Raw genomic sequence first — 25217 nt, 5'->3', positions numbered from 1 at the left:
GCAACAATCTTGTCAGAGGTCCTTCTACCAGTTATTCTGATTTGGATGAAACATCTTCTCAAGGTGGAGAAACATCTTCATCAGAAAGTTCAGAAAGCTCAGAAAGTTCAGAAGAATCAGAAGTGAATGAGGAAGCTGATGGAGCTGAAAATGAACAATCCTTGGATGATTACGTGTTAGCCAGAGACAGGATAAGAAGAAGCAACATCCGACCTCCTTCCAGATTTGAAGATGCAGATTTTGTAGCTTATGCTTTGGCAGTAGCAGAAGACTTGGAAACAGAAGAGCCTAAGTCTTATGAAGAAGCTATGAAAAGCAGTAAGAGAAAGCAATGGGAAAATGCAATGAAAGAGGAGATGGATTCTCATATAAGGAGTCATACTTGGGATCTAATTGAGAAACCAGAAAAACAGAAGCTGATTGGTTGCAAATGGGTCTTTAAATTAAAGTCAGGCATACCAGGAGTGGAGAAACAAAAATATAAGGCCAGGCTAGTCGCTAAGGGTTTTGCACAACAAGAAGGCATTGATTATAATGAAGTGTTTTCTCCAGTGGTTAAACATGTTTCCATCAGATTAATGTTGTCGATTGTGGTTAACATGGACTATGAATTAGAGCAAATGGATGTCAAAACAGCTTTTTTGCATGGAAATCTAGAAGAAAGGATTCTAATGAGTCAACCAGAAGGATTTGTGCAACAGGGAAGTGAAGACAAAGTCTGTCTATTGAGGAAGTCTTTATATGGTCTAAAACAGTCTCCTAGATGCTGGAATCAAAGGTTTGATAAATTCATGAAAGATCAACAGTTTGAAAGGACTAGTAGAGACCCATGTGTCTACATGAAAGACACCCAGACGGATCAAGCTGTTTATTTGTTGCTCTATGTGGATGACATCTTGATAGCTTCAGGAAGCATGGTTGTGATTCAAAATCTCAAGGACAAGCTGAAAAGTGAGTTTGAGATGAAAGATTTGGGAAAGGCTTCAAGAATTCTGGGTATGGACATCATCAGAGACAGAGAGAAGGGAGAATTGATTCTGTCTCAGGGAAAGTACTTAGAAAAGGTGTTGAAAACTTTTGGGATGTTTGAAGCAAGGCCAGTGATTTCACCAACTGATTCTCAGTTTAAACTCAGAAGTTTGACAGAAGTAGAAAAGAAAGCTGAAGCTGTACGTATGGAGAGAGTTCCATATGCAAGTGCAGTGGGGAGTTTAATGTATGCTATGGTGGGTTCAAGACCAGATTTGGGGTTTGCAGTTGGTCTTATCAGCAGGTTTATGGCAAATCCAGGGAGAGTACATTGGTCAGCAGTGAAATGGGTATTAAGATACTTAAAGGGCTCATACACTCAAAATCTGACGTTCAAGAAGAGTTCTAAGTTTTGCATTGAAGGTTTTTCAGATTCAGATTATGCAACAGACTTAGACAAAAGAAGGTCAGTCACAGGGTATGTATTTAAAGTTGGTGGAAATACAGTTTCATGGAAATCATGTTTGCAATCAGTTGTGGCTCTTTCAACCACTGAGGCAGAGTACATGGCTCTGAGCGAAGCAGTAAAAGAGGCCCTTTGGTTGAAAGGTATGTGTTCAGAATTGGGGTTTAAGCAAGACAGTGTTCATGTTCATTGTGATTCACAAAGTGCTCTAGCCCTAGCAAAGAATTCAGTTTATCATGAAAGAACAAAGCATATAGACACTAGATTCCATTTCATCAGGGATATAGTGGCACAAGGTGATGTTGTTCTACACAAGATTCACACAACAGCAAACCCAGCAGATTTCCTAACTAAGACGGTACCTGGTCAGAAGTTCCAGCTTTGCTGTGAGCTTCTCAACATCCGGTGAACAGGAGCAGCGGCCACAGGTAACTCCAACAGTCTCACAAAACAGGTTAAAATAAGATGAGTTAGTTTTGTGAGAAGTACTCAAGTGTCAGGATTGAGTAAGGAATTAAACTGGAGTTGGTGTTACCTGTTAAGTACTGGAACTGTGTCGGTGTTACAAGTTCCAGGTGGAGTTCCTGACAAACAGTTTTAAGAAAAAAAAAAAAAAACTGGGTTAGAGATCAAGTGTCGTGAGATTGAAGAACTCACTCAAGCAGATAATGACCTGAAGTTGCTGGAATTTTATGTTGGAAGGGACTCTAGTTTCAGGTGGAGTCACGAAGAAAAAAAAAGGGGAGCTGGTGAGAAGATTGCTTACCAAAGGTTGAACATGATCTCAAGAGAGAAGCAATGAATTTTGCTGGTGATGACAAGGTGGAGCTCATCATCTAAAATGGTTTCAAAATTGAAACTTTTAAGTTTCAAAATTTTTTGCAAATCTCCAAAGATCCTAGTCTCTAACTATCAGAGTGAAGAGATAAGAGATAGAGATTAGGATGTACCTGGGAGTTGCAGAGGAAGCAATGATGAGATTCACCAGAGAAGCATCATCGAAGGAGCTGTGTTTATTTCATTCAAGAAGATGAAGTTGATGTCTCAAATTCAAGGAGGAGCTAGAACGCCGAGAATGATTGAGCAGAAACGCAGCTGGAGTTGATTGCCGGCGAGAACATTGGTGTTAGCCGGAGAAGGGAGAGTTCACTGGAGTAATTCGCCGGAGGAGGCAATGATCCGGTGACATTGAGAAGCTTCACAAAAGGACAAAGGGAAGAGATTGGTTTTGCCGTTTCGGAAATGTCGATGTCTTTGGTGTGTGGTGTTTGTCAAAAGGTGGAGATTTGTTAATTGGGTTTGACTAAACACACACATTATGGGCTTTAATGGGCCTACGAAAATGACATGAAGAAGAACAATGTGATCCATATGCTACACTAAAAATATCTACAAAGATATGAGAAGTGGAGGTAGGTGAGACAAGATATACAAAAAGGAGCTTTCTAGAAAAAGTGAGATACGAGAGAAACGAGACAGTTTTTCTTATTCTTCAAGCTTTCTTCTTCCTCCTTATTGTATTGGTGATCCTTGTTCTTCTTGTGCAAAATCTGTAAACCAAAGACCAACCTCACAAGTAGTTGGTGTGTGTAATCTCTCTTTCATATAGTGAAGCTTGGGAGCAAGAGTTCTCCCCCGAGACGTAGCGGTTATCCGTGAACTCGGTGATCAATTCTTGTGTGTTGTTTCTTTTACAAGCAACCATTCTTACTCTTAACTCAACAACAGATAAATTATGAACAGTCTAGCGAGCCTGGGAGGCGTCAATTTTTAACTGAGGCGGATGACATTCGTGATGTACTGACAAACGAAACAGTAAGTTTAAGTTCTTACATATATATTCGTGAAACCTAGCTAATTTTAGTGATAACAATTTCATCTATCTTCTTTTGCAATATTATTTTGTAGGGTACTGAATCTGTCATAGGTATATCATTTGATATATCCAATGTAGGAGAGGTTTTTGTAAGTAAGGGAGCTTTTCAAGGAATGTGTAATCTCCGTTTCCTAAGAATAATCAATAAAGATAGTCTTTCTGGTGGAGAAGGTACTTTGGAATTACCAGAAGGTATAGAGTTTTTATCTTCTTCTCTTAGGTTACTAGATTGGGGTGGCTGCCCAATAAAAAGTCTGCCTCCAAGATTTCAGCCGGCACATCTCGTCGAACTTCGTATGCCAGAAAGCAAACTCGAGAAGCTCTGGGGAGGAACCCAGGTTGGTATTTGATAAAAAGACATTTCTTGCATGTGCTTCTAATGATTCAATTTCAAAAATAAGAAGATATTTCTCATTTGTTGTCTTTTAACATGCAGCCCCTTCCTAATCTCAAGATCATAGATCTAAACCGATCCCGTAGATTGAAAGAAATCCCAAATCTTTCAAATGCTACTAATCTCGAGAGATTGATACTTGAGGGCTGCAAAAGTTTGGTGGAGCTTCCCTCTTCTATTAAGAATCTACAAAAACTGAAGGAACTAAATGTTCAATGGTGCTCTATGCTGCAAGTTATTCCCAACAACATCAACTTAGCATCTCTTAAGAGACTCGACATGAGTTATTGCTCCCGGTTGAGCACTTTTCCAGATATCTCCAAAAACATCAAGACTCTCAATCTCGGAGATACAGAGATAGAAGATGTCCCTCCATCATTTGCTGAATATTTTTCTCGTCTTGAGCACCTTAACATTTGCAGCATAAGCCTCAAGAGATTGACACATGTCCCACTCTGTATAACTTCGCTAGTTCTTAGTGGCAGTCATATACAGAGGATTCCATATTGCGTCATAGATCTCACTCGTCTATCATGGCTTGCCGTTGAAAATTGCCGAAAACTCAAGTCGATTCCGGATCTTCCCCCCTCCCTAGATACACTAGATGCAAAAGATTGTGTATCACTCAAGAGAGTACGCTTCTCTTTCCATAACCCAACCGAGAGACTCGATTTCAGCAACTGTTTGAAACTGGATGAAGAATCAATAAGAAGAATCATACAAAAATCAATTTACGATGTTGTATGCTTACCAGGTAAAAAGATCCCTGCAGAGTTCACTCACAAAGCTACAGGGAGATCCATAACCATCCCTTTGGCTCCGGGTTCTCTCTCTGCTTCCTCAAGGTTTAAGGCTTGCCTTCTCTTTTTGCCAGTTGCGAACTACAACTATGGAGATATAAGTTGCAGTATAAGAAGCACAGGAGGTGTTACAGCCCACAATTTGAAATGGCATACACCACTTTTTTTCAAGTCACAACATCTGGTTATATGTCATGGTAACTTGTTTCGCCAACGAAGCAAATGCCAAGAAGTGGATGTGACTTTGAGCGAAGTGGATATGACTATGAGCGAGATTACATTTGAGTTCAACCACAAGTACAAAGGTGACAAGATTATTGAGTGTGGTGTACAGATCATGACTGAGGAAGCTGAGGTTAGCTGCAGCAGGGAATTGGACAGCTTTGAAACCGAGGGTAGCAGCAGCGAAATGGACGATTATGAAACTGAGAGTATCAGCAGCAGCGAAGATGAATACGACAGAGCGGAATTCTCGTGGAGTCTCATGAGACCAAACCAGTTTTTGTACCTTCTTAGCTTCTTCACCATCTTCATAGGGTACTATCTCGTTAAAAAAGATAGAGATGGAGATTGTACAGCTCTGTAAATTAAGATGAAAACATCCTTGGTTGTTTGATTTCGTTTGGGAAGCTTAAATCTGGGGTAGAAGAAAAATACAAAATCTTCATCTTAGATCGTAGGACTCGGTCATGGGAAAGAAGATGGAACTTCCATTATATTAGCCATTGTGTACTTTTATTGGCTTGAGTAAATTTGTAATTTATTTCAAATTAGTTATGCATTTGATCGGTAAAGCTTAATGATTCTGATTTGTGGTCTTTAACCATAGTAAAGTCAAGGTTAAATCCTCATTTGTATCTTGTTATTGCTTAGGTCATCCCATTGACGAGCATAAGTATTTGGCATACACTACAGACCAGTTTCCTTAATTTCTGTTGTTGATTTGGTTGTGATGTGTGGCTTGCTGTAGAAGATGTATTGCTCTGTTATGTAGTCGTTCCGATTCTTAGATCCTTAAGGCTTCTAATTATTAGGGATTCTGATCAGTGACCTCGAGTGAAAACGAGCTGCTTCATCTGTGTTCATTGAAGAAGCTGTAAGGTTTCTGCAGTTTATGCTGATATGCATTTCGATAGGTGTATACTTGATACAATCTGTTGGGGGTGGATCCACACCCCAAACAAGAGGCCTGGCCCAGGAAAAAGCCCATAATAAACCTCCAAAGGAAGGAAGGGCATTATGGTCTTTTACATAGACGAACTGACACGATTCCCTATAAATGCAACCGTACGGCCTGCATAAAGCGGAGATCGGGAAAAAGGCAAAAGGAATTGGTACAGCAAGTACAAGAGCCCCAGCTCGTCCAAGCAGAAGTCAACGGTTTAGAGTCAACGACTCGAAGAATCGACAAGATAACAGCTTGTCTATTACCCTTGTCTACCTTTGTAACTCGTTTAAGTCGTGTTGTAACCCGTCTTTTGTGTCTCGGCACTAATAAAATAGAAGAGAACTTCGACCTTTCTTTGACCGAACTAAACATACTAATTGTAACCGATTTGGACATCAACAATTTGGCGCGCCAGGTAGGGGTCGAACCTACGGCCTTCTGCTTAGGAAACAGACTTGACGACCCCTACGACCGCAGAGCCAGCGCAGGTTCCAACACAACTCACCCTGCTCAACAACCAGCCTGCCTCCAGGATAGATGAGCTGTTCCGCGGAATTTTAACGCGTCTTGACCAACAAGAGGAGCGAACTAACAGCCGGTTGGATGCACTCACCGCAGCACAGGTCAACTCGCAAGATGAAATCAATCATCTCCACAATATCCGACACAACCCAATGAACTTTCTCTCGGTAAGAACAACGCCAGGGTCGTATGCGCAAAACAGTGGATTAGAGCGCAACCCAACCCCACGCCTCAATGAGCAAAATGACGAAGTGACGGATTGAATGAAGAACGTTGAGATAAGGGAAATAAAAGAACAAATGAGGGAAATGGCAGTAATGCTCCAAAAAGCGACGGACAAAGCGCCTGAAGTCGGGTTTATGCTCGAAGCGACGCAGCGGACCTCATTCTCTCGAAGACTCACCGCGACAACAGTTAAGCGGGCAGTCAAGCCAAGACTGGGTCACTACGACGGCACGGTCGACCCACGAGATTTCTTACTCACCTTCGGCGTAGCCCTCGGCCCTCTACAGTTCAGCCCAGCAGAGTACGACGCTGGAGCTTGCCAAGTCTTCACCGAGCATCTGACGGGAACCGCCTTGAGCTGGTTCTCGAGACTCCCATCTGGATCAATTGACAGTATCAAGGAGTTAATAACTGAGTTTTTGAAGCAGTTCTCTGTTATATTTGAGGATAAGAATTCCCACGCCGACTTGTACGCCCTAACTCAGTACAAGGATGAGTCGCTTCGGTCCTTCATCAGACGATTTAAAGAAAATTACGTAAACATTTCAATTCCAGACGCTGCCGCTATCGTCGCACTTCGAAATGCGCTTTGGTACGAGTCACAATTCAAGGAAGAACTGTCTTTAACACATATAGAGAACGTCGTCGATGCATTACTCCGAGCTGCGAAACACATCGGGCCCGAGGAAGAGAAAGCTATCAACGCCAAGAAGCACTCCTCGGAAGCGAGACCGATAACCAAACAGCCCGTAGCCGTACCTCCAAAATTCGAGCACGTTGAGCCTCGACAACATTTCAACAGAAACCAAGATCGAACTCGTCGAACCTTTGCGATCGGCGAAAATAAGTACATCCGGAAAGAGGGAGGTGAGAATAGTGCAACCTCGTATTGCGACTACCATCAAAGTACCACCCATACGACTGAAGAATGTCATTACCTCCAAAAGGTCTTGATGGAACGATACAAGAAAGGGACGATAGTCGTCGAACCCGACAGAAGCAAGACAGCCCGACCTGGACGAAGCGATGTCAAGCGCGCTGAAAATATAGATACTTGCCGACCAAAGCGAAGACGAGATAGAAATTCAAAATCTACTCGCTGACCGACGCGAAGAAAGCGGTCATGAAAAACGACCACATACAGATCGCAAGCCCGACCAACGTCCTCCGACGATAAGACGAATCAACATGATAATGGGCGGACTAGCCGGATGCAATGATTCGGTCAGAGCGATCAGTGATTATACCAAGAAGGCCGAAATGACGAAATCCTGGCCGTCAAGGTTCGAGGCTGAAAGCATGCCAATCACTTTCAACGGAAGAGATCTAGAAGGTTTGGATTTGCCGCATAACGATCCACTGGTCGTCGAGCTCTTAATCGGCGAAAGCGAAGTAACAAGAATATTGATTGACACCGGAAGCTCGGTCAACGTCATCTTCAGAGACGTCTTGGCAAAAATGGAAGTCGGCGAACGCGACATTATGCCAGAATGCCACTCCCTGACGGGCTTCAACGGGGATCACCTTATTTCCGTCGGCACCATCACCTTACCAATCTTTGTTGGAGGGATAGCCAGATACTTCCGGTTCACGGTTATTGACAAGCCGACGATCTATAACGTTATCCTTAGAACCCTATGGCTCCACAAGATGAAAGCCGTCCCGTCAACGTATCATCAGTGTGTTAAGTTCCCAACTTCAAAAGGAGTATACACGCTGCGTGGCAATCAGCAAACCGCACGGGCCTGCTTCCTGATCGAGCATAAGATTCGCACTGGAAAGAAATTATAGCAATCAAAGCAGCGGGTCGGCGATGATAGCACGTCGCCGACAGACGGAAAGCCGACTGCTGTCCAACAGGGCATTGCCGCGGTCGAGGAGGTGAACCTCGACGAGAACGACAAGAAACGATGCGTGAATATCGGCACAGAGATAACGTCCGCCATGCGAAACGAGTTGATACTCTTCCTCAAAACCAACATCTCGACGTTTGCATGGAGCGTGACTGATATGAAGGGGATCGACCCAAGCGTCACGACCCATGAACTCAATGCCGACCCAACACATAAGCCGGTCAAGCAGAAACGGCGTAAGTTAAGTCCCGAACGATCACAAGCAGTGAACGACAAAGTTGACAAACTCCTTGGCGCCGGGTCAATTGTGGAAGTAAAATATCCTGAGTGGTTAGCTAACCCGGTGGTCGTCAAAAATAAGAACGGAAAGTGGCGAGTCTGCGTAGATTTTACCGATCTTAATAAGGCTTGCCCAAAGGATAGTTTCCCATTGCCAAGGATTGATCAACTCGTCGAGGCAACCGCAGGCAACGAGATGTTAACCTTTATGGACGCCTTTTCTGGTTACAACCAGATTCTAATGCACAATGACGACCAGGTAAAAACGTCGTTTATCACAGATAGAGGGACCTACTGTTATAAGGTTATGCCTTTCGGCCTGAAAAATGCAGGAGCGACATATCGGCGACTAGTCAATAAAATGTTTGCCGAACAACTCGGCCGGACAATGGAAGTCTATATCGATGACATGCTCGTCAAATCGCAACATGCAAAGGATCATATCACTCATCTGCGACAGTGTTTAGATACCCTAAACAAATATGGGATGAAGCTGAACCCGGCCAAATGCACGTTTGCAGTTAAGACCGGCGAATTCCTTGGGTACCTGGTAACTAGACGAGGCATCGAGGCGAACCCGAAACAAATTAAAGCGATCATTGATTTGCCCTTACCAAAGAATGCAAGAGAAGTGCAACGATTAACTGGACGGATCGCTGCTTTGAACCGTTTTATATCTAGGTCAACCGACAAGTGTCTACCATTCTATCAGCTTCTCAAAACTAAGGGCAAGTTCGAATGGACCGAAGCCTGTTACAGCGCGTTCAACGAGTTAAAGAACTATTTACCGACTCCACCGATCTTGGCAAAACCGGAACTCGGCGAAATCTTATTCCTTTATGTCGCAGTCTTAGAGTATGCTCGCCGACTTTTTAATCGAACTGCCGTTTGGAGAAGCTGAACCAACACCCACTGATCCGTCTGATGACCGATGGACCCTACATGTGGACGGAGCATCCTCTCATCTTGGGTCAGGGATAGGGATTCGATTAACTTCACCGACCGGAGAGATTTTGGAACAATCCTTCCGTCTCCGATTCCAAGCAACCAACAACATCACCGAGTATGAAGCACTCATCGCCGGGCTTAGGCTCGCCAACGGAATGCAAATCAAGCGGATACGAGCTTTTTACGACTCCCAGCTCGTCGCCAACCAGTTCAGCGGTGAGTACAATACTAAAAGCAAACCCATGGCTGCCTACCTCGACGTCGTTAGGATTTTGTCAAAACGCTTTGACGAGTTCGAGCTCATCAAAATCCCCAGAGGAGCCAATGCACCGGCCGATGCTTTGGCAGCACTCGCCTCGACATCAGATCCCGATCTTCGACGAATCATCCCGGTAGAAAGTATTGATACGCCGAGCATAGGTGAAACACACGCCGAGACCTGCCTCACTCTCCACCAGCCCAATGAAATCAGGACCACTTATCGAACGATGAGGTCACGCCGAGGATGCGAACCTCCATCTGACACCGACGCGATGGATTGGCGAGTCGAAATCCGCGCATATCTACCTGACGACGACGTGCCAACAGACAAATGGGCTAGACGAAAGTTAAAGGCCAAGGCCGCCCGCTACACCTTGATGAAAGACCATTTTCTTCGATGGACGGTGTCAGGAGCCCTGTTGCTTTGCATACACGGCAACGATACCGAGCGCGTCATGATAGAGACCCACGAAGGAGCTAGAGGAAATCATTCGGGTGGCCGAGCCTTAGCACTACGCATCAAGAAGCATGGCCATTATTGGCCAACGATGATATCCGATTGTGAAAAGTTCGTCGCCAAATGCAAAAAATGCCAGCGACACGCCCCCATTATTCATCAGCCGACTGAACACCTGCGAGCCGGAGTAGCTCCTTACCCTTTCATGCGCTGGGCGATGGACATCATTGGCCCACTACCAACTTCTAGACAAAAGCGATATATACTCGTCCTCACTGATTATTTCACCAAATGGGTCGAGGCCGAGTCTTACGCAAACATCAAAGCCAGGGACGTCCAACTCTTTGTCTGGAAATATATAATCTGTCGCCATGGTCTCCCATATGAAATAGTCACTGACAACGGATCGCAGTTCATCTCCCTGCAATTCAAAAACTTTTGTGCGAGATGGCGTATCAAATTAAGAAAATCAACGCCAAGGTATCCACAAGGAAACGGCCAGGGCGAGGCTACGAACAAGACCATACTCGACGGCCTAAAAAAAGGTTGGATGCCAAGAAAGGTGCCTAGGCCGACGAGCTTGACGGAGTACTCTGGTCTTACCGAACAACCCCGAGGACGTCCACTAACCAAACCCCATTTTCCCAAGCCCATGGGATGGAAGCAATGGCACCGCTGAGCTCGGCAGTTCGAGCCTCCAACGAACGATGCTCGTCCAAAACACTGCGCTCAAAAGTCATATGCTCATAGATAGACTCGACGAGTTGGAGGAAGAACGAGACAAGGCACTCCTACGAATCCAGAACTATCAACTCGCCGCAGCCAAGTATTACGACAAGAAAGTCCACAATCGGCATTTCGATGAAAGGGATCTCGTCCTCCATAAGGTCTTTGAAAATACTGCCAAACCGGACGCCGGAAAAATGGGGGCCAATTGGGAAGGTCCATATTTAGTATCCAAGGTCGTCCATCCTGGCGTGTACGAACTCATAACTATGGGCGGCGAACCAGTGCCGAGGTCTTGGAATTCGATGCATCTCAAGCGCTACTATTACTAAAAAAAAAAAACATGTAAATGTGAACTACGAGCGGCTTGATCCCTCCTGATCGGGGGGTACGTAGGCAGTCCCGTTTTGCGGGACACAGCCGCCAATAATAAAAAATCTCTTTCTCATAAGAATGAGTCGTCGTTTGCAAGTTATTTTAGTTATTATCCTGGCCCGGTAATGACTCGACGTTCCGACGTACTATTTTAAGCCGAGTCGCAACTCGCACAAAAGGGTAAGCCGACTATCGGTCGCACCTGGTCATATAAAGCCGAGTCGCAACTCGCACAAACGGATAAACCGACCATTACAAGTCGCACCTAGTTAAAGCCGAGTCTTAACTCGCCAAAAAAAATAATAATAAAAGAAGGGGGGGATATGCCGAGCGTAACAAGTCGCATCCCTCTAGCAAAAAAAATCTGCCGAGTAATCATTGTTTAAAACTTAGGATAGCAATCCGACTTTATCTAAAACAAAAGTGACAACAATACAAGGGTCAACTCAAATACCAAAAAAAAAAAAAAAAAAAAAAAAAAACACAACGACAAAATGATCATTCAATGCTGTTTCCGACGAACAAGTGCCGAGCAATCTAGTCACTCAAAGCCTAAGTCGGCGTTGGATGGCTCATCAAATTCCAATCCGCCGATCATCGTCTGCCAGTGACGGCACGACTCCTTCAAGTCCTTCAGCACGTTCATTGGAGCACTCGCGCCTTCCGCAACCATCTCCTCAAGATACGCGCAGATCCCTTCAGCACGGTTGCTCTCGCAGAAGTAATGCTTCGAGCTTTCCAACTGCGTAATGTAGCGTCGTAGTACGTCTATACGAGTTTTACAAGCCTCGATATCCGCATGACCCTCAAACGGCCTTCAACCGATAATATCCAGTTCGCCCGGTTCAAGGTCAGGTATTGCTATTTCTACGAATGATGCTTCGCGACGAGCGCGCTCTTCCACCAATTCGTCTGATCGCCGCCTCGGGACAAAGAGCCCTTCGTCGATCAAAACCTCGAGGCACTCAACCAGACCATCGACGCGGCAGAAGGAGAAGTAACGTTCGAATGAACGACGACTTGCGATAATATAGACCCTCAGCCGCTGAACACGTGCGTGATAGTAGTTGATCTCCGCACGAATCGACGTATCAGTTCCCATGGCAAGTCGTTCAAAGTTCAACGCGATCACACCAACCTTGAAATCACCGGCATCGGAACAACTCTTCCTACAAAAACAACAAACCTCACCAAGAGAACAAGAATAAAACGTGCAAGGCTATTTATAAGAGCAAAAGGCACAAATTCCAACGGACGCAAGTTTAAAGAGAAGATAAGCCTTTTGACCAATAAATGACGTTTCAAAAATAAATGCATTAAATAAGATTCAAAAATAAATGCCCAGAGAAAAGAAGAAAAAAGTTTGCATGGGCGCCGACCCCAAAACGCGGCGCGCAAAGAGTACAAGGGAGCCGACCCCAACACGGCAGAAAATAGGATAATATAAGGGAGCCGACCCCTCAACACGGCAACTAAGATAATAAAGCAATTACGACGCCAAGCCAGCAGTCGGAGACTCATGACCAGGAGTCAAAGGACGGGGTAGCTCTTCGGTAGGATGGTCGACGATCTGCTCTTCGGTTCCATCCGTAGGAAGGTCGTCGCCTTGCCCCTGCTCTTCGCCTCCGTCCCCTTCGGGCTCCCCGCCCTCAGACCCGCCTTCTTCCCTCTCGTCGTTACCACCCTCAGCATCACCGCTAATAGGAGAAGCGACCCACGCTGGAACCGGGGGAAGGGGCTCGGAGTAAATCCTGGACACGTCAAAATCAGCCTCGGCGATGTCCGGAAGATCAAGATCTTCAACTTCACTCTTCAGCTGGTTCATCACAGCGACGACCTCATCCTTCAAACCCTCCTCAAGTACAGCGATTTGACCCTCGTCGATGAGCGTCTCGAGCATTTGGACATTTCCGACGGTTTGGTTGTACTCGAGGAATTTCCCCATTGACGCTTTGACCGCCTCGGCGTACCTCCTATGTTTGGCTAGCAACTTCTGTACACGCACGGCCATTTCATGAAAAGCCTTAATCCTTTCATGATACCCGAAATCCTCCCGCCGATCTCTGAGCCTCTTTGTCTCCGAGTTTAGGGTAAGTTGCATCCTATTAAAGGCGGCGTCCGACGCCTCAAGCTTCGCCTTAAGATCATCCCGCTCCGCGACCCACTTGCGCCGTTGGCTCTCAAATTTTGACGCCTCATCACTGAGCCTCTGATTGGATCGAACAGCCTCCCCTAGCTGAGCCTCGAGGCGTTCAATCCTCTCCGAAAAGGTTGACGCTCCTGATCGATCGCCCTCCAGGTCACGAATGCGACGCTCGTAGCGCGAGGTTAGACGGTTGGTTCGGGTAATAAGCTGTTTAAAAAAAAAAGGGGAGAGGATAAGGACAAAAAAAAAAGAGAAACGGGCTCAAAACAAATTCGGCTGAAAGAACAAACCTCAAAGGAAGCTTGAGCCACATCTGCAATTGCATGCGCTTCTCTCGTCTTTTCAACTGGAAGTAAACGACCAGACCCGAAGTGAATCTTCCGAAAAAGTTTTGAGCAAGCAGGAGAGTCATCTGGGAAGGGACGAGCCTCGGCAGTATGAGAGAAACTCCAGCCGAAGTCCGACGTTTTCTGTTTCTTCGACGGATCAGGTCGCCCCTGGCCAGCGTCGTCTTTCCTCTTTTGAAGACCTCTTGCATCCTCAATATCTCGGCCGGACGACTCGCCCGCCCTCTTCCTCGGAAACGCCTCAGCAGATTCAGGGCGGCGAATTGAAGGAAGGGGAAGGGAGTGCTGCTTCGACGGAGGATCAGGTGACTGACGTGACCGAGAAGGGAAATTCTTAGCCGAACCAGCATCAGAGGACGAGATAGCACGACGAGCATCCGGTTGAGGAGTCGGACAAGGAATGTAAGACGGGTCAAATGCCCGACGGTAACGAGCGGATGCGTTGGGCACACTCAAATTCATCTTACCCATCGTGTCGGCTAAAATAACGAATGATGAAATTAATTTCAACTCGAAGACAACAAACTAGGGTCAATCGTAAAGATTACCTTTCTTTTTCCAGGGACATGGTGCCTTTTTCGGACGACCTTTCTGTGATTCGGTGCCCGGCCAAACGTAAGGACAAAAGACTTTGATCGCGTCGATTTCAGCTCGGAAGGATACAGGAGCAAGCACCTCGGTATAACGACTACCCAAAAAAAAAGTAGAGTCAGCGAAACCAAAAACTATAAGCAAAATACAGAAGTAATCAAGCAAGAACGGTCGGCTACCGGGTGAAGGGTTCCACCCAGAAAACCAAGGAATAGACAAATCCTCAAGAAACCCCAGAACAACTTTTAGAAAAAAATACGAGCCTTTCCAGTTATACGTTTTCCCCTTGGCGCCTTCGACGAGAGTCATCTTCTTCGATAAAGCCACGTAATATAGCCCCGGAGTCTTTGTTCGATTCGACGGGTTCAGACACGTCAGCTCCTCCAAATGGTCGCAAGTAAGCTTGACGTTTGCGGCTTCGGCCATGATCGAAAGACCGATGGCGTTTCGAAAGGTCGCCGGGGCAAATTGAGAAATGGCCGCCTCACGTCGGGCGAAATACATCATTAAAAAGGAGGGGAGAGGAAACGTGAGCCCACATTCGGTAAAGTATTTTTCCGAAAGACATATAAACCCCGGAGGGGCGTCCCAGGGATGTTGAGCCGGAGTCAGGATCAAAATGTCAGGTTCAACGGTCAACTTCCCGATACGAACCGCTGCTTTAGCATCGTCTTTCTTTAACGTCGATTGACGCATATGAGAGAATAAATTCGCAGTTGGCAAAGGGACGTCACTTGGGTCAGAGGAAGATGGGTCGTCGGATAACGACTCGTCGATTAACGAGGGGATCCTACAGGGAAGCCCCGATGAACTGGAAACGGCCGTCTCAGAAAACAAGCGACGTTGGGCTTCTTCATGATGAGCGACGTTAGTACCCGCCGTCGACGAGTCAGAAGAATTCCGAGAACGAGCCATACGACGAGCAGACCTAATCGAAGCTTTGGATCCGGAGGTGACTTGCTGAAGATGACTCTTGGCGGAAGGGTCGGAGGATATAGATCGAGAGCTCATAACGAAAAAAGGCGAAAAAGGCTAGCAAGCACAATAAACGACGAGATAATAGTAGAGGAGAGTACCTGAGTGATGAGAAGCACCAGAACTTGATAAGGAAATAATGAGGAAGAAGGACGGTATTTATAGGAGAGAAAAGAAAAATCTAGAAGCGTAATCATTACAACACGCGCTTTGTGACGGTACAACTTCCGGACGTCACGCGCGACGAAGCACCGCACACAGCGATTCGACCCCGAGCATCGAAACCCGTTTTCTCACGCGCGACTTTTCAAATTCTGAATCTTCGTTTGACTCACTACCTCGACAATCGAGGAACGACCCTTCATCTTCTCACGATTGTTCTTCGCCTGAAGACTACGAACTAAAGGCGAAGGGGGGGGACTACTATTGGGGGTGGATCCACACCCCAAACAAGAGGCCTGGCCCAGGAAAAGCCCATAATAAACCTCCAAAGGAAGGAAGGGCATTATGGTCTTTTACATAGACGAACCGACACGATTCCCTATAAATGCAAGCGTACGGCCTGCATAAAACGGGGATCGAGAAAAAGGCAAAAGGAATTGGTACAGCAAGTACAAGAGCCCCAGCTCGTCCAAGCAGAAGTCAACGGTTTAGATTCAACGATTCGAAGAATCGACGAGATAACAGCTTGTCTATTACCCTCGTCTACCTTTGTAACTCGTTTAAGTCGTGTTGTAACCTGTCTTTTGTGTCTCGGCACCAATAAAATAGAAGAGAACTTCGACCTTCCTTTGACCGAACTAAACATACTAATTGTAACCGATTTGGACATCAACACAATCTAGTGTCTCAAAAGATTTGTAGTATAGCTCAGTCTATAAGGCATAGAGTGGATGGAGTTTCATCATTTTTCAATTTATGGGTTGGTATATATTTGGGATAATGTATCACATTGACACTGAGTGGCGAGATAGTAGGAGATATGGAGATTAACCGAGTCTTAGAAAATATATACAGTATGTGCAAAATTGTGTTTTGTCATGCATAACACAACCTGTGTAGAGAGATTGGTGAACAATAGACAAAACTGATCCCAATTTTGTCATTACACTAGCATCTGCATACTTGCACAACTGTTAGATAACACCGTTTGGATGAAAAGTATTGGCTTCATTGCTTTGGGGACAATCTTTAAGAGATGAATTATCTGAGTTTGGAGAGTGAGATGTTGACAATACTCTGTTCCTTCCTTGAAAGAGTATAGTTTAATAAGAACAACGTCTGAGTTGCAAGTTATAATTAGCCAAGTGAACTCGAATTGATTCTGGTTAGAATGTAGATTGCCTTAGCCATAGAACAACAGCCTTAGAAGCTTATGTGAATCAAGCTATTAACGGTAGGTTCCTGCAGGTTCCTGTTTACATGAACTTGTCACTTAACATTATTTTCTCTCTGTTTCAGGTAGGAGATAGGGAATTTCAACGCGGCACGTATTCTCCAGAGATCAAAACTAATTCCACACAAGGAGACCATACGGTCCAAATCAGTTCAAGGTTCTTGGAGCAGTGCCTTCTGTTGTGAGCATAAAAGGCAAAACCTATGGAAGAAGGTTGATAGCATTGGAGAAAACAGAAGAATAGCAGCTCACACCGTACGTCCATCGAGAAGTAATCCATGAACTGATACTTTCACTATTTTTGCCAGAATGATTGATCTTAGAATCATAATCATGTTTCCATTGGTCTTCATAAGTACTAAGAAAACTCTTGTTATCTTGTGATCTTGAATTTAGAATCATAATAATGTTTCCATTGGCCTTAGTGAATTACTTACTGTCTACAATTGGCCTTGAACTTGTGATCTTGGCCTAGAGTTGATCATGAACTTGCACTGATGGAGTGATCTAATTTTGGATAACTTCAAGAACACCTGGCGGATGAAACTGGTTAATAAAAGTTTCTCCTGGTTCCAAGCCTAAAATGGCCACTTGAATGAGTCTCTTTTTTTGTTTTCAATGCCTTTTATGATAATTTTCTTGCAGTAATTTTTTACATCCGTCTATTGTTCTTGCAGTGAACTCATCTTTCCATCATATCTGTTAGGACATGCATCTTTTTATATTCAGAACCCTAGTAACTCTGTAATAATGTTTTTAACTTCTCTTTTACTATGAAACTGAGAGTAGTAACAACCACCACACAAATGAGATTTTAAAAGACTATGAAACTTAAAAAAGTTCTTCCATAAAACATTTTTTTTTAAATGAAGCCACAAGCTCTGCCTCTTGCTTTCGCCAATGAGGAACAACGGACTTGTTCATGTAACTTAAGGCCCATAAGGTTGATGATAGTCGTGCCCAAAAAAGCCCAATTCTTAACGCTTACTTAAATTAATTTATACAGTATCTAAGTTTTTAACTGGCGAGAAAGAAAGAAAAAATTGACGCCGGTGATGCGAATCGTGTTATTGTGTAATACAGTTAACAAAAAATGATGAGTGAGCTCGTGGTGTGAAGTGAAGACGACGACGACGAAGAAGAAGAAGAAGAAGAAGAACGCGAATGGCGGCTACTCCGTGGTACTTTGTTGCAGTACTTCTCACCATTCTCACCAGCTCTCAGGTTCCTAATTCCAACCCTAATTCTCCAATTCCTTTTCTTCTTTGCTTCGTCGTCTTCTTCTGTCGCTAATTATGATCGAATCTAGATTTGTTTCTTAATTCCATGGATTCTTAAAATTTCGTCGAGTTTATTATAGATCTTGAGTTAGCGGTGGTGTTAGTCTCGCCAAATCTAATTTTGGATCATGTCAGTTAGACTGTGATATGTGCTAATTCCCACCGTTTCGAGTAATGTCGTGATAGATCGCTAGATTCAATACTCCAGTGGATTCTGATTTCTACTTGCGAGTATTTGATTGTTACTCTGACGATTCAGGAGCCATTTCATTATACTTTGGCTAGGTTTTCCAAAAATTCAATTCGGTCTCACTTTATGCTTGTGATTTTGTTCGATTGATTCTGTTCAATCTGTGTAGCTGAAGAAGTTTAGTCTCTATACAAGTCATAATCATCATTCTTTATATTATTCACTCAATAGATTTCGAAGATGACTGATAAATTTTTTGTTTCATTTCTCAAACTTATTATGATACAGGGGATATTAACAACTCTTTCTCAAAGCGATGGAGGTTATAAGTATGATTACGCTACTGTTCCCTTTCTTGCTGAAGTTTTTAAGGTATTTCTCTTCTTCTTCTTCTTCTTCTCTTAAAAGCTTGATATGACTGGTACTTGATTTTTTTGCATGTCTTATTTTAGCTGCTGGGTTTGTTTACTTTTTTTCTGCTGCAGCTGATCATTTCTGGTTTGTTTCTCTGGAGAGAGATGCGGACATCTTCATCTACATCTTCAAGGATTACTACGGATTGGAAGAGCGTTCGCTTATTCGTTATTCCTTCTCTTATTTATCTGATACATAACAATGTGCAGTTTGCTACATTGACTTATGTGGACACATCCACTTATCAGATTATGGGTAATTTGAAGATTGTGACCACTGGCATACTGTTCAGGTAATCTGTTTTTGTTTTGTGTGTCTTCTCTTTCTCTATACTATCCTTTTTTGCGCCGAGCTCTCTCTGTGGATTCACTTAACTGATTTGTTATCTGTCCTTGTTATAGGTTATTTTTGAAAAGGAAACTATCTAAACTTCAGTGGATGGCTATTGGTCTTTTAGCTGTTGGAACAACTACCAGCCAGGTGTGCTGATGCATACACATTGAATTACATATGATATTCTCCTTTTTATCTTAGTACTTTTAGTCTTTTGTTTTTCAAAATGTTCATGTTATTCTACTTAGCAGTCAGCACACTAGTTTTGTACTGGTAATTTAAAAGCTAAGCTGGCATCAAAATTTGAACCATTCAATTGGTCATTTCGTTTTAGGTTAAGGGATGCGGAGAAGCTTCATGTGATTCTTTATTCACGGCACCGATACAAGGTTATCTGCTGGGAATCCTTTCAGCTGGTTTGTCTGCGCTAGCTGGAATCTACACTGAGTTTCTGATGAAGAGAAACAACGACACCTTATACTGGCAAAACTTGCAGTTGTATACGTAGGTATCTCTTCTTCACATCAAACTTTCTCATGCCGATAGTTTTATTGTCACACTACTTATTCAACTTAGAAGCTATTTCATTAGGTAATGATATCTGTGGTTCAATCATCGTATCTTTTGTTTCTTTACTCGACTCCAGGTTTGGTTCACTTTTCAATGTTGCCCGGCTTATAGCAGATGACTTCAGACACGGATATGAAAAGGGTCCTTGGTGGCAACGTATCTTTGATGGGTATAGCATCACCACTTGGATGGTGGTTCTGAATCTCGGATCAACCGGCTTACTGGTCTCTTGGTTAATGAAGTATGCAGACAATATTGTGAAGGTAAAAAGATCGATCATTCGTGTTCTTCATTATCAAACATAAGAAAGTTAAAATCAAAGAAAATAAAAAATATGTTCTTAAACACACATTTACATTTTTCTTGTAGGTTTATTCTACATCAATGGCGATGCTACTTACTATGGTGGCATCCATATACCTCTTCAGCTTCAAACCGACACTGCAGGTTTGTATATGATTTTATCGTAGGATCGGATCTTCTTTCCTGTATTTGCCTCATTTGTATTCTTTACCTGTAACAATCCTGCAGCTTTTCTTGGGTATTATCATATGCATCATGTCGCTGCATATGTACTTTTCTCCTCCACAAACGCTCGTGGACTTGCCAGTGACAAACGAAGCACATCCGAAGACCTTAAAGCAAGTTGTCGTAGAAGAAAAGACAGATTCTTGAATCAAATGGACGAAAAAGGTTAGTTCAGCAAATAGAAAAACCAATTTGCTAGTAAATGAACACAATGATCCTTCTTCTAGCTTCATTTCTATTAGAGAATCAGATTCTTGGAAAATGAGTTCTTTTGAAGCAATGCTCTGTTAGTTTCTTCACGTTTCGATTCCAGTTCTATTCTTTGTAAATGTAGATCAGTAAGTAGTAAATTCGATTGTTGAAGCCTGTTTGTTGTTTTCTTTTTATATTTCACTGATGAGTATAAGTTATAAGTTATTGTGTTCCTTTTTCGACCGGCTGGTCTAATATGGTTGGTTAATCTAGCGTTGTTTCGGTTTTGGTTTATTGAAGGCATTGTGGGCTTTGTATTGGCCTTCCTTTCTGGTTTAGTGAAATAATATAGTCGATAATGTTTATTTGATACAACTCCAAGAACAAAATGTTATTATTTTCTATCTCTGGTTCCCATATACATTATACATATCCAGTTCTTAACAGTAGAATTTCTACAAGTGTGGACGTTCTTAACCACGAAGGTATTACGGATTCGGTAGAAAACAAATGTTCTACCAAATAGTTAAGAAATAAACAAAACCCAAAAATGTGGAAGTGGAACAATTAAATTTTAGCTTCCATATCTTGTTTTGAAAACAATAGTCACATACTCACATGTCGAGCATCTTCACATTCTCTATATGTCGTCGAGCATCTTCATCTTCATAATCATACTCTATAACAAAATTATTTCTAGACTTTTCCATTTACGTAGTAGTAGTGGTTGAAGATGTACTACGTAACTTTGTTCATTATCGCATCTATTTTTTTTCGCATATCTTCAGTTTTACAATCATCTAAATCAATCGTTTTCTTAATAAATGGTCGTTTATCCAAAAAATTTGCAGATCAATACATTTTTAAAAATGTAGTTGAAGTCTATTATACTAGCTAGTGTGGCATCCCATGGCCACGAGTCACTCCATAGGTTTTTTATTTAAGACACATTGACAAAAGTGTAATAATGATAAGCCAAATCCGGTCACTTGTAAAACATTAAAAGAACGCACTAGTCGTCGCATGCGCATACAACTAGAAAGATTTAGATGGTTCCAAAGAATCAAGAACGGGTCCGTCTCTGCATCTTCCTCATCTTATCCCAACAAACATTTAAGAAACGATCAAAACTCTTCCACGTATGAATGGTTTCAATGTAATTATTATCATCGTGGGAAATAGTATTGAGCTTTAATAATTACATTGAAAATGGGAGTATAGCCCAATAGAGAACTCCCATTTTAGAGAACTCCCATTTTAAATGTAATTATTATCATCGTGTCGTGTGAAAATAGTATTGAGATTTAACAGATGATCATCATTAGGGTTATATAGAACAATTAATAGAGAATTCCCATTTTAAAATAGCATTTGTTTGCACTTTGGGCCTGATAAACCTGAGTAATTAACATGCATGTTGAAAACATAAAAAAATTAATTGAGAAGAAATGTTTTCTGGTGTGTTTTGTTTTGTTTCAGTCACCAAGTTGCACTCAACACTTAATTCGATCATAGTCTTTACAGTTACTATAAGGACGATAAGAAATAAGCATTAAATTCGCTTCTGTTGTGTGAAAACGAAAACTTGCAAAATTCAACTAATAAGCCAAGTAACGAGAAATACAGGACACAAAAAAGGTTATCTCGATGCATTTAATATGTGAAGTGATGAGATTCCCAGCCTCCAATATTGAATATATTGTTACAATCAATATTTATGTTAATAAAAAATACGCTTTCTGAAATATATGGTGGTGTAAATTTTTTTGAAAGATGTGAGTATTTTGATTATCCGTATTCTTAATCTGCAATTCAAATTTTAGGAGTTTTTTAATCATCTTAAGATCTCTACATTCATATTGCGTTCCACATAAAAATAATTTTATTTTTACAATGTGTGTGATTCACTAAGAAGTCCCTATATATCATGACAAGATAAATAAAGTCTTTTCTTTTTCTTTTGTTCAACGAAAATAAAGTCTTTTTAAAAACCATATTTTAGCTTTCCAGTTAGGCTCAAGTGAATTTAAAATCTACCAAGAAACAATCAAAGTCATTTTACTTTTGTTCTTGTTTAGCATCTTTCTTAAACAAATAAAACCTGGCTTTAATTATATATTTAAAGTAGTTAAAATTTTTAATAAAAGTTTACAACCCTCGGCGCCAAGCCGCCAACCAATCACTTTACGATATGGGTGTTGGGAACATAAAATTCTGATGTTGGACGATATTGCATATCATGAGTCTAGTATTGGGAAGACTTGTGTATATCTGAGTATATATCTCGTCAAATATGTACAACAACACAGTATTTATATTTACTCGTTCTTAATTTTTTTATTTAAATTTCTATGATAAAAAATACTACTCCCTCCTTTTCAAAATATAGGATGCTTAAGATAATTTACTTTTCTTTTAAAAAGTATCATATATATTTAAATTAAAAAAGATTCAACCAATAATAAAGAAGACTGCATAAGTAATGATTACAGATTATTAAATATATATTAAAATTTGCATGGAAAGTTACAAGACATCTTATATTTTGAAACAAAGAAAAAAGGCTAAAACATCTTATATATTGAAACGGAAGGAGTATATATCTATAGACCTCTATAATATATACTCCCATCCCATTATACAGGAATAAAGACTTAGATTCTTCTGCTACACATTTATTGATTAGTCAGCTTAATTTTTAAGATAATGTTCGATATTTATATCGCATTTGATGTAGTCGACGATCGAAATAAATTAAACAAACAAAACACACACAAAAAAAACAAACATTATTAACACACAAAAGAACAAAACTAAATAGTAATAAAATTAACATAGTAGCTAAAAAACAAAATAGAGAAAATAAGTTTTCAAAATCTAGTACGTGCTTGCATCTACATGATCCCACGAAGTTCTTCACATATCCACAATATACTGTACTATTTTGTCTATATAAACACATCTCCCGTTTCCACATAAGAAACCTCAAAAGCCCTAATTAAAAATCTCAATAAATTAACCTAGATAGCTTTCTTGCCAAATAATCAAATCTTTTTCATTTATAAGATGGGAATCAGATTCAGCCATGGTCCTTCGACTACAACCATTGACTACAGGAGTCATCAAGATAGTGAAGATCAGAGAATCAAGACGAAGATCATCAATCACGACAAGTCTCATCAAAACCAATCAAGTACTAGCTTTCAGATTCCACTTCATTATCCGAAATATACAAAGACTGATTATGAGAAGATGCCAGAGTGGCAACTGGATCAGCTTCTCAGAGAGTACGGCTTGCCGATCATCGGTGATTCTTACGAAAAGAGGAAATTTGCTATCGGAGCTTTTCTCTGGTCGTCGGAGAAAGAGCACTAGATGTTATCGTAAAAGTTTCATCGTACGTCATATGCTAATATGTAAAATAAAAATAAGTTGGTGAAATTAATGGTGAAAGAAGAAACATGTTTGCATGTATATATTATCTAGGACATGTATGTGTATATAAAAATATTTATAAATCGATCGTGTGCTTCTCTACTCTCCATGTATGTAATTTACCTTATGGGCACGACATTTGTAATAACTATACTAAAACTTAATATATGTGTGACAATCTTTTGCTTCATTATCTTTATATAATTTATACTACCTTGTCTTAGATGATTGCTCCAATCTAAAGAAGCTCAATTTCGTGATTTTGTTATGTGATTAACAATCAAGATATTGTATATTTTTAGAAACACGTTCTGTGATTTTTGTTTTTGTTAAACACCCAAATATAGATATATTGTACGATTTTGTGTTTTTTTTGGTGATTAGTATTATTGTTTTAAGTATCACAGATTTATAACTAATATTCTGCTTAATTTTTTTATTTACAATTTTTATTATCATTATTTTGTTTTTCACACAATTTATAAATTATTGTAGCAAATATATATTTTAAATCAACTTAAATCTCCGTAAATCTAATCATGACACACTATGTGAAAATTTTGGTTGGCTTACAATTACGAGATAGTTGATTTGGTTGACGAGACAAATTTAGTTTACGTCTTGAATTGCTTGATGATCTCGTAAAGATTCTGGATTTTTTTTTGTGCACGTTTGAACGTGTATATACATGTATAAATTATAAATAGTATGTTCTCTACAACAAATTCAATGCGGATCCATCAAAATTCACACTCAATAATGGATGTGTGCTTCTTCGAATGACCCCTTTGTACATGATTACAGGAATGAGTTGTAACTGTTTAAATTTTGTAATGTGGGTTAGGTTTGTAGTAAGTACTAGGATTTACCGCGTGGTAAACTATGAGACAATTTTTGTATTTAATTTTTCTGTATAAAAATTTATGATTTTGTATTATGAGTATATTTATTGATTTTATATAAATATATATGTTACGTTATACCGCTAGACAATTTTTGTTTTACACATTTGATATAATCTAATATTTGTAATGTTAACAAAATAAATTTAACCCTTATTATAGTATTGAGTTATAATGATAGGTTTTACTTTTATTAATATTTGTATCAAATTTTTCCCCTCATATAACCCCATGCCGTGTTTTTTATATAAAAACATATGTAGTGTAAAGGAAAAATGAAAATAAAATACTTTAGAAACGTTTTAAAAAACAGTTATTGATAAAAACCAAAAATAAACAAATTAATATTCAGGAACTAAAATCTACACACAAAAAAAAGAAAAAAAATCTATTCACAAAAAAGGAATTAGCAACTGCAAAATATTTGATATGTACATTTTTCTTTCCATCAAAGATATATATTAATATATATAGACATGGAAAATAATTATATAAAAACTTGACTAAATGATAGCCATTAAAAAGAAGCTGTTCAAACGCAAAGATAGATATTAAAACAAAAATTTAAATCCAACAACCATATCAGCTTGCAAATTAAA

The 25217-nt window shown here is 41.1% G+C and overlaps 5 protein-coding genes across 6 annotated transcripts; all 5 read left to right on the top strand.

The window, feature by feature from the left end:
* The first annotated feature begins 1929 nt into the window (after window positions 1-1929).
* On the top strand, window positions 1930-6023 carry LOC104730417 (disease resistance protein RML1A). The gene is made up of 3 exons (XM_010449581.3): window positions 1930-3250; window positions 3344-3649; window positions 3748-6023. Exons 2-3 carry the CDS (start codon window positions 3425-3427, stop codon window positions 5089-5091), a joined length of 1569 nt encoding a protein of 522 aa, XP_010447883.3. The 5' UTR covers window positions 1930-3250; window positions 3344-3424; the 3' UTR covers window positions 5092-6023.
* Window positions 6024-6503: 480 nt separating this feature from the next.
* Window positions 6504-7523, top strand: LOC104754696 (uncharacterized). The gene has a single exon (XM_010476948.2). The coding sequence runs from the start codon at window positions 6504-6506 to the stop codon at window positions 7521-7523; it is 1020 nt and encodes a 339-aa protein (XP_010475250.2).
* A 3402-nt stretch (window positions 7524-10925) lies between these two features.
* LOC147933218 (uncharacterized) lies at window positions 10926-11276 on the top strand. The gene has a single exon (XM_087477337.1). It carries the CDS (start codon window positions 10926-10928, stop codon window positions 11274-11276), a length of 351 nt encoding a protein of 116 aa, XP_087333463.1.
* A 6517-nt stretch (window positions 11277-17793) lies between these two features.
* On the top strand, window positions 17794-20685 carry LOC109124655 (CMP-sialic acid transporter 1). 2 transcript variants are annotated; one of them, XR_015573890.1, is made up of 8 exons: window positions 17794-17998; window positions 18533-18616; window positions 18730-18950; window positions 19060-19138; window positions 19326-19499; window positions 19638-19824; window positions 19931-20008; window positions 20093-20685. XR_015573890.1 is itself a non-coding variant. In XM_010449609.3 (8 exons), exons 1-8 carry the CDS (start codon window positions 17939-17941, stop codon window positions 20234-20236), a joined length of 1023 nt encoding a protein of 340 aa, XP_010447911.1. In that variant the 5' UTR covers window positions 17794-17938; the 3' UTR covers window positions 20237-20685. The 2 variants fall into 2 exon arrangements, 1 of the variants encoding a protein (XP_010447911.1); XM_010449609.3 differs by having other exon boundaries at window positions 19326-19495.
* A 2540-nt stretch (window positions 20686-23225) lies between these two features.
* On the top strand, window positions 23226-23836 carry LOC104730454 (uncharacterized). The gene has a single exon (XM_010449621.3). It carries the CDS (start codon window positions 23348-23350, stop codon window positions 23654-23656), a length of 309 nt encoding a protein of 102 aa, XP_010447923.1. The 5' UTR covers window positions 23226-23347; the 3' UTR covers window positions 23657-23836.
* Window positions 23837-25217: the final 1381 nt, after the last annotated feature.

This window comes from Camelina sativa, chromosome 12 (assembly GCF_030686135.1).
Source record: "Camelina sativa cultivar CO46 ecotype springtype chromosome 12, ASM3068613v1".
Lineage (NCBI taxonomy): Eukaryota > Viridiplantae > Streptophyta > Magnoliopsida > Brassicales > Brassicaceae > Camelina > Camelina sativa.
The sequence above is the reverse complement of the archived record's forward strand: the minus strand, read 5'-3'. Positions and strand labels throughout refer to the sequence as shown.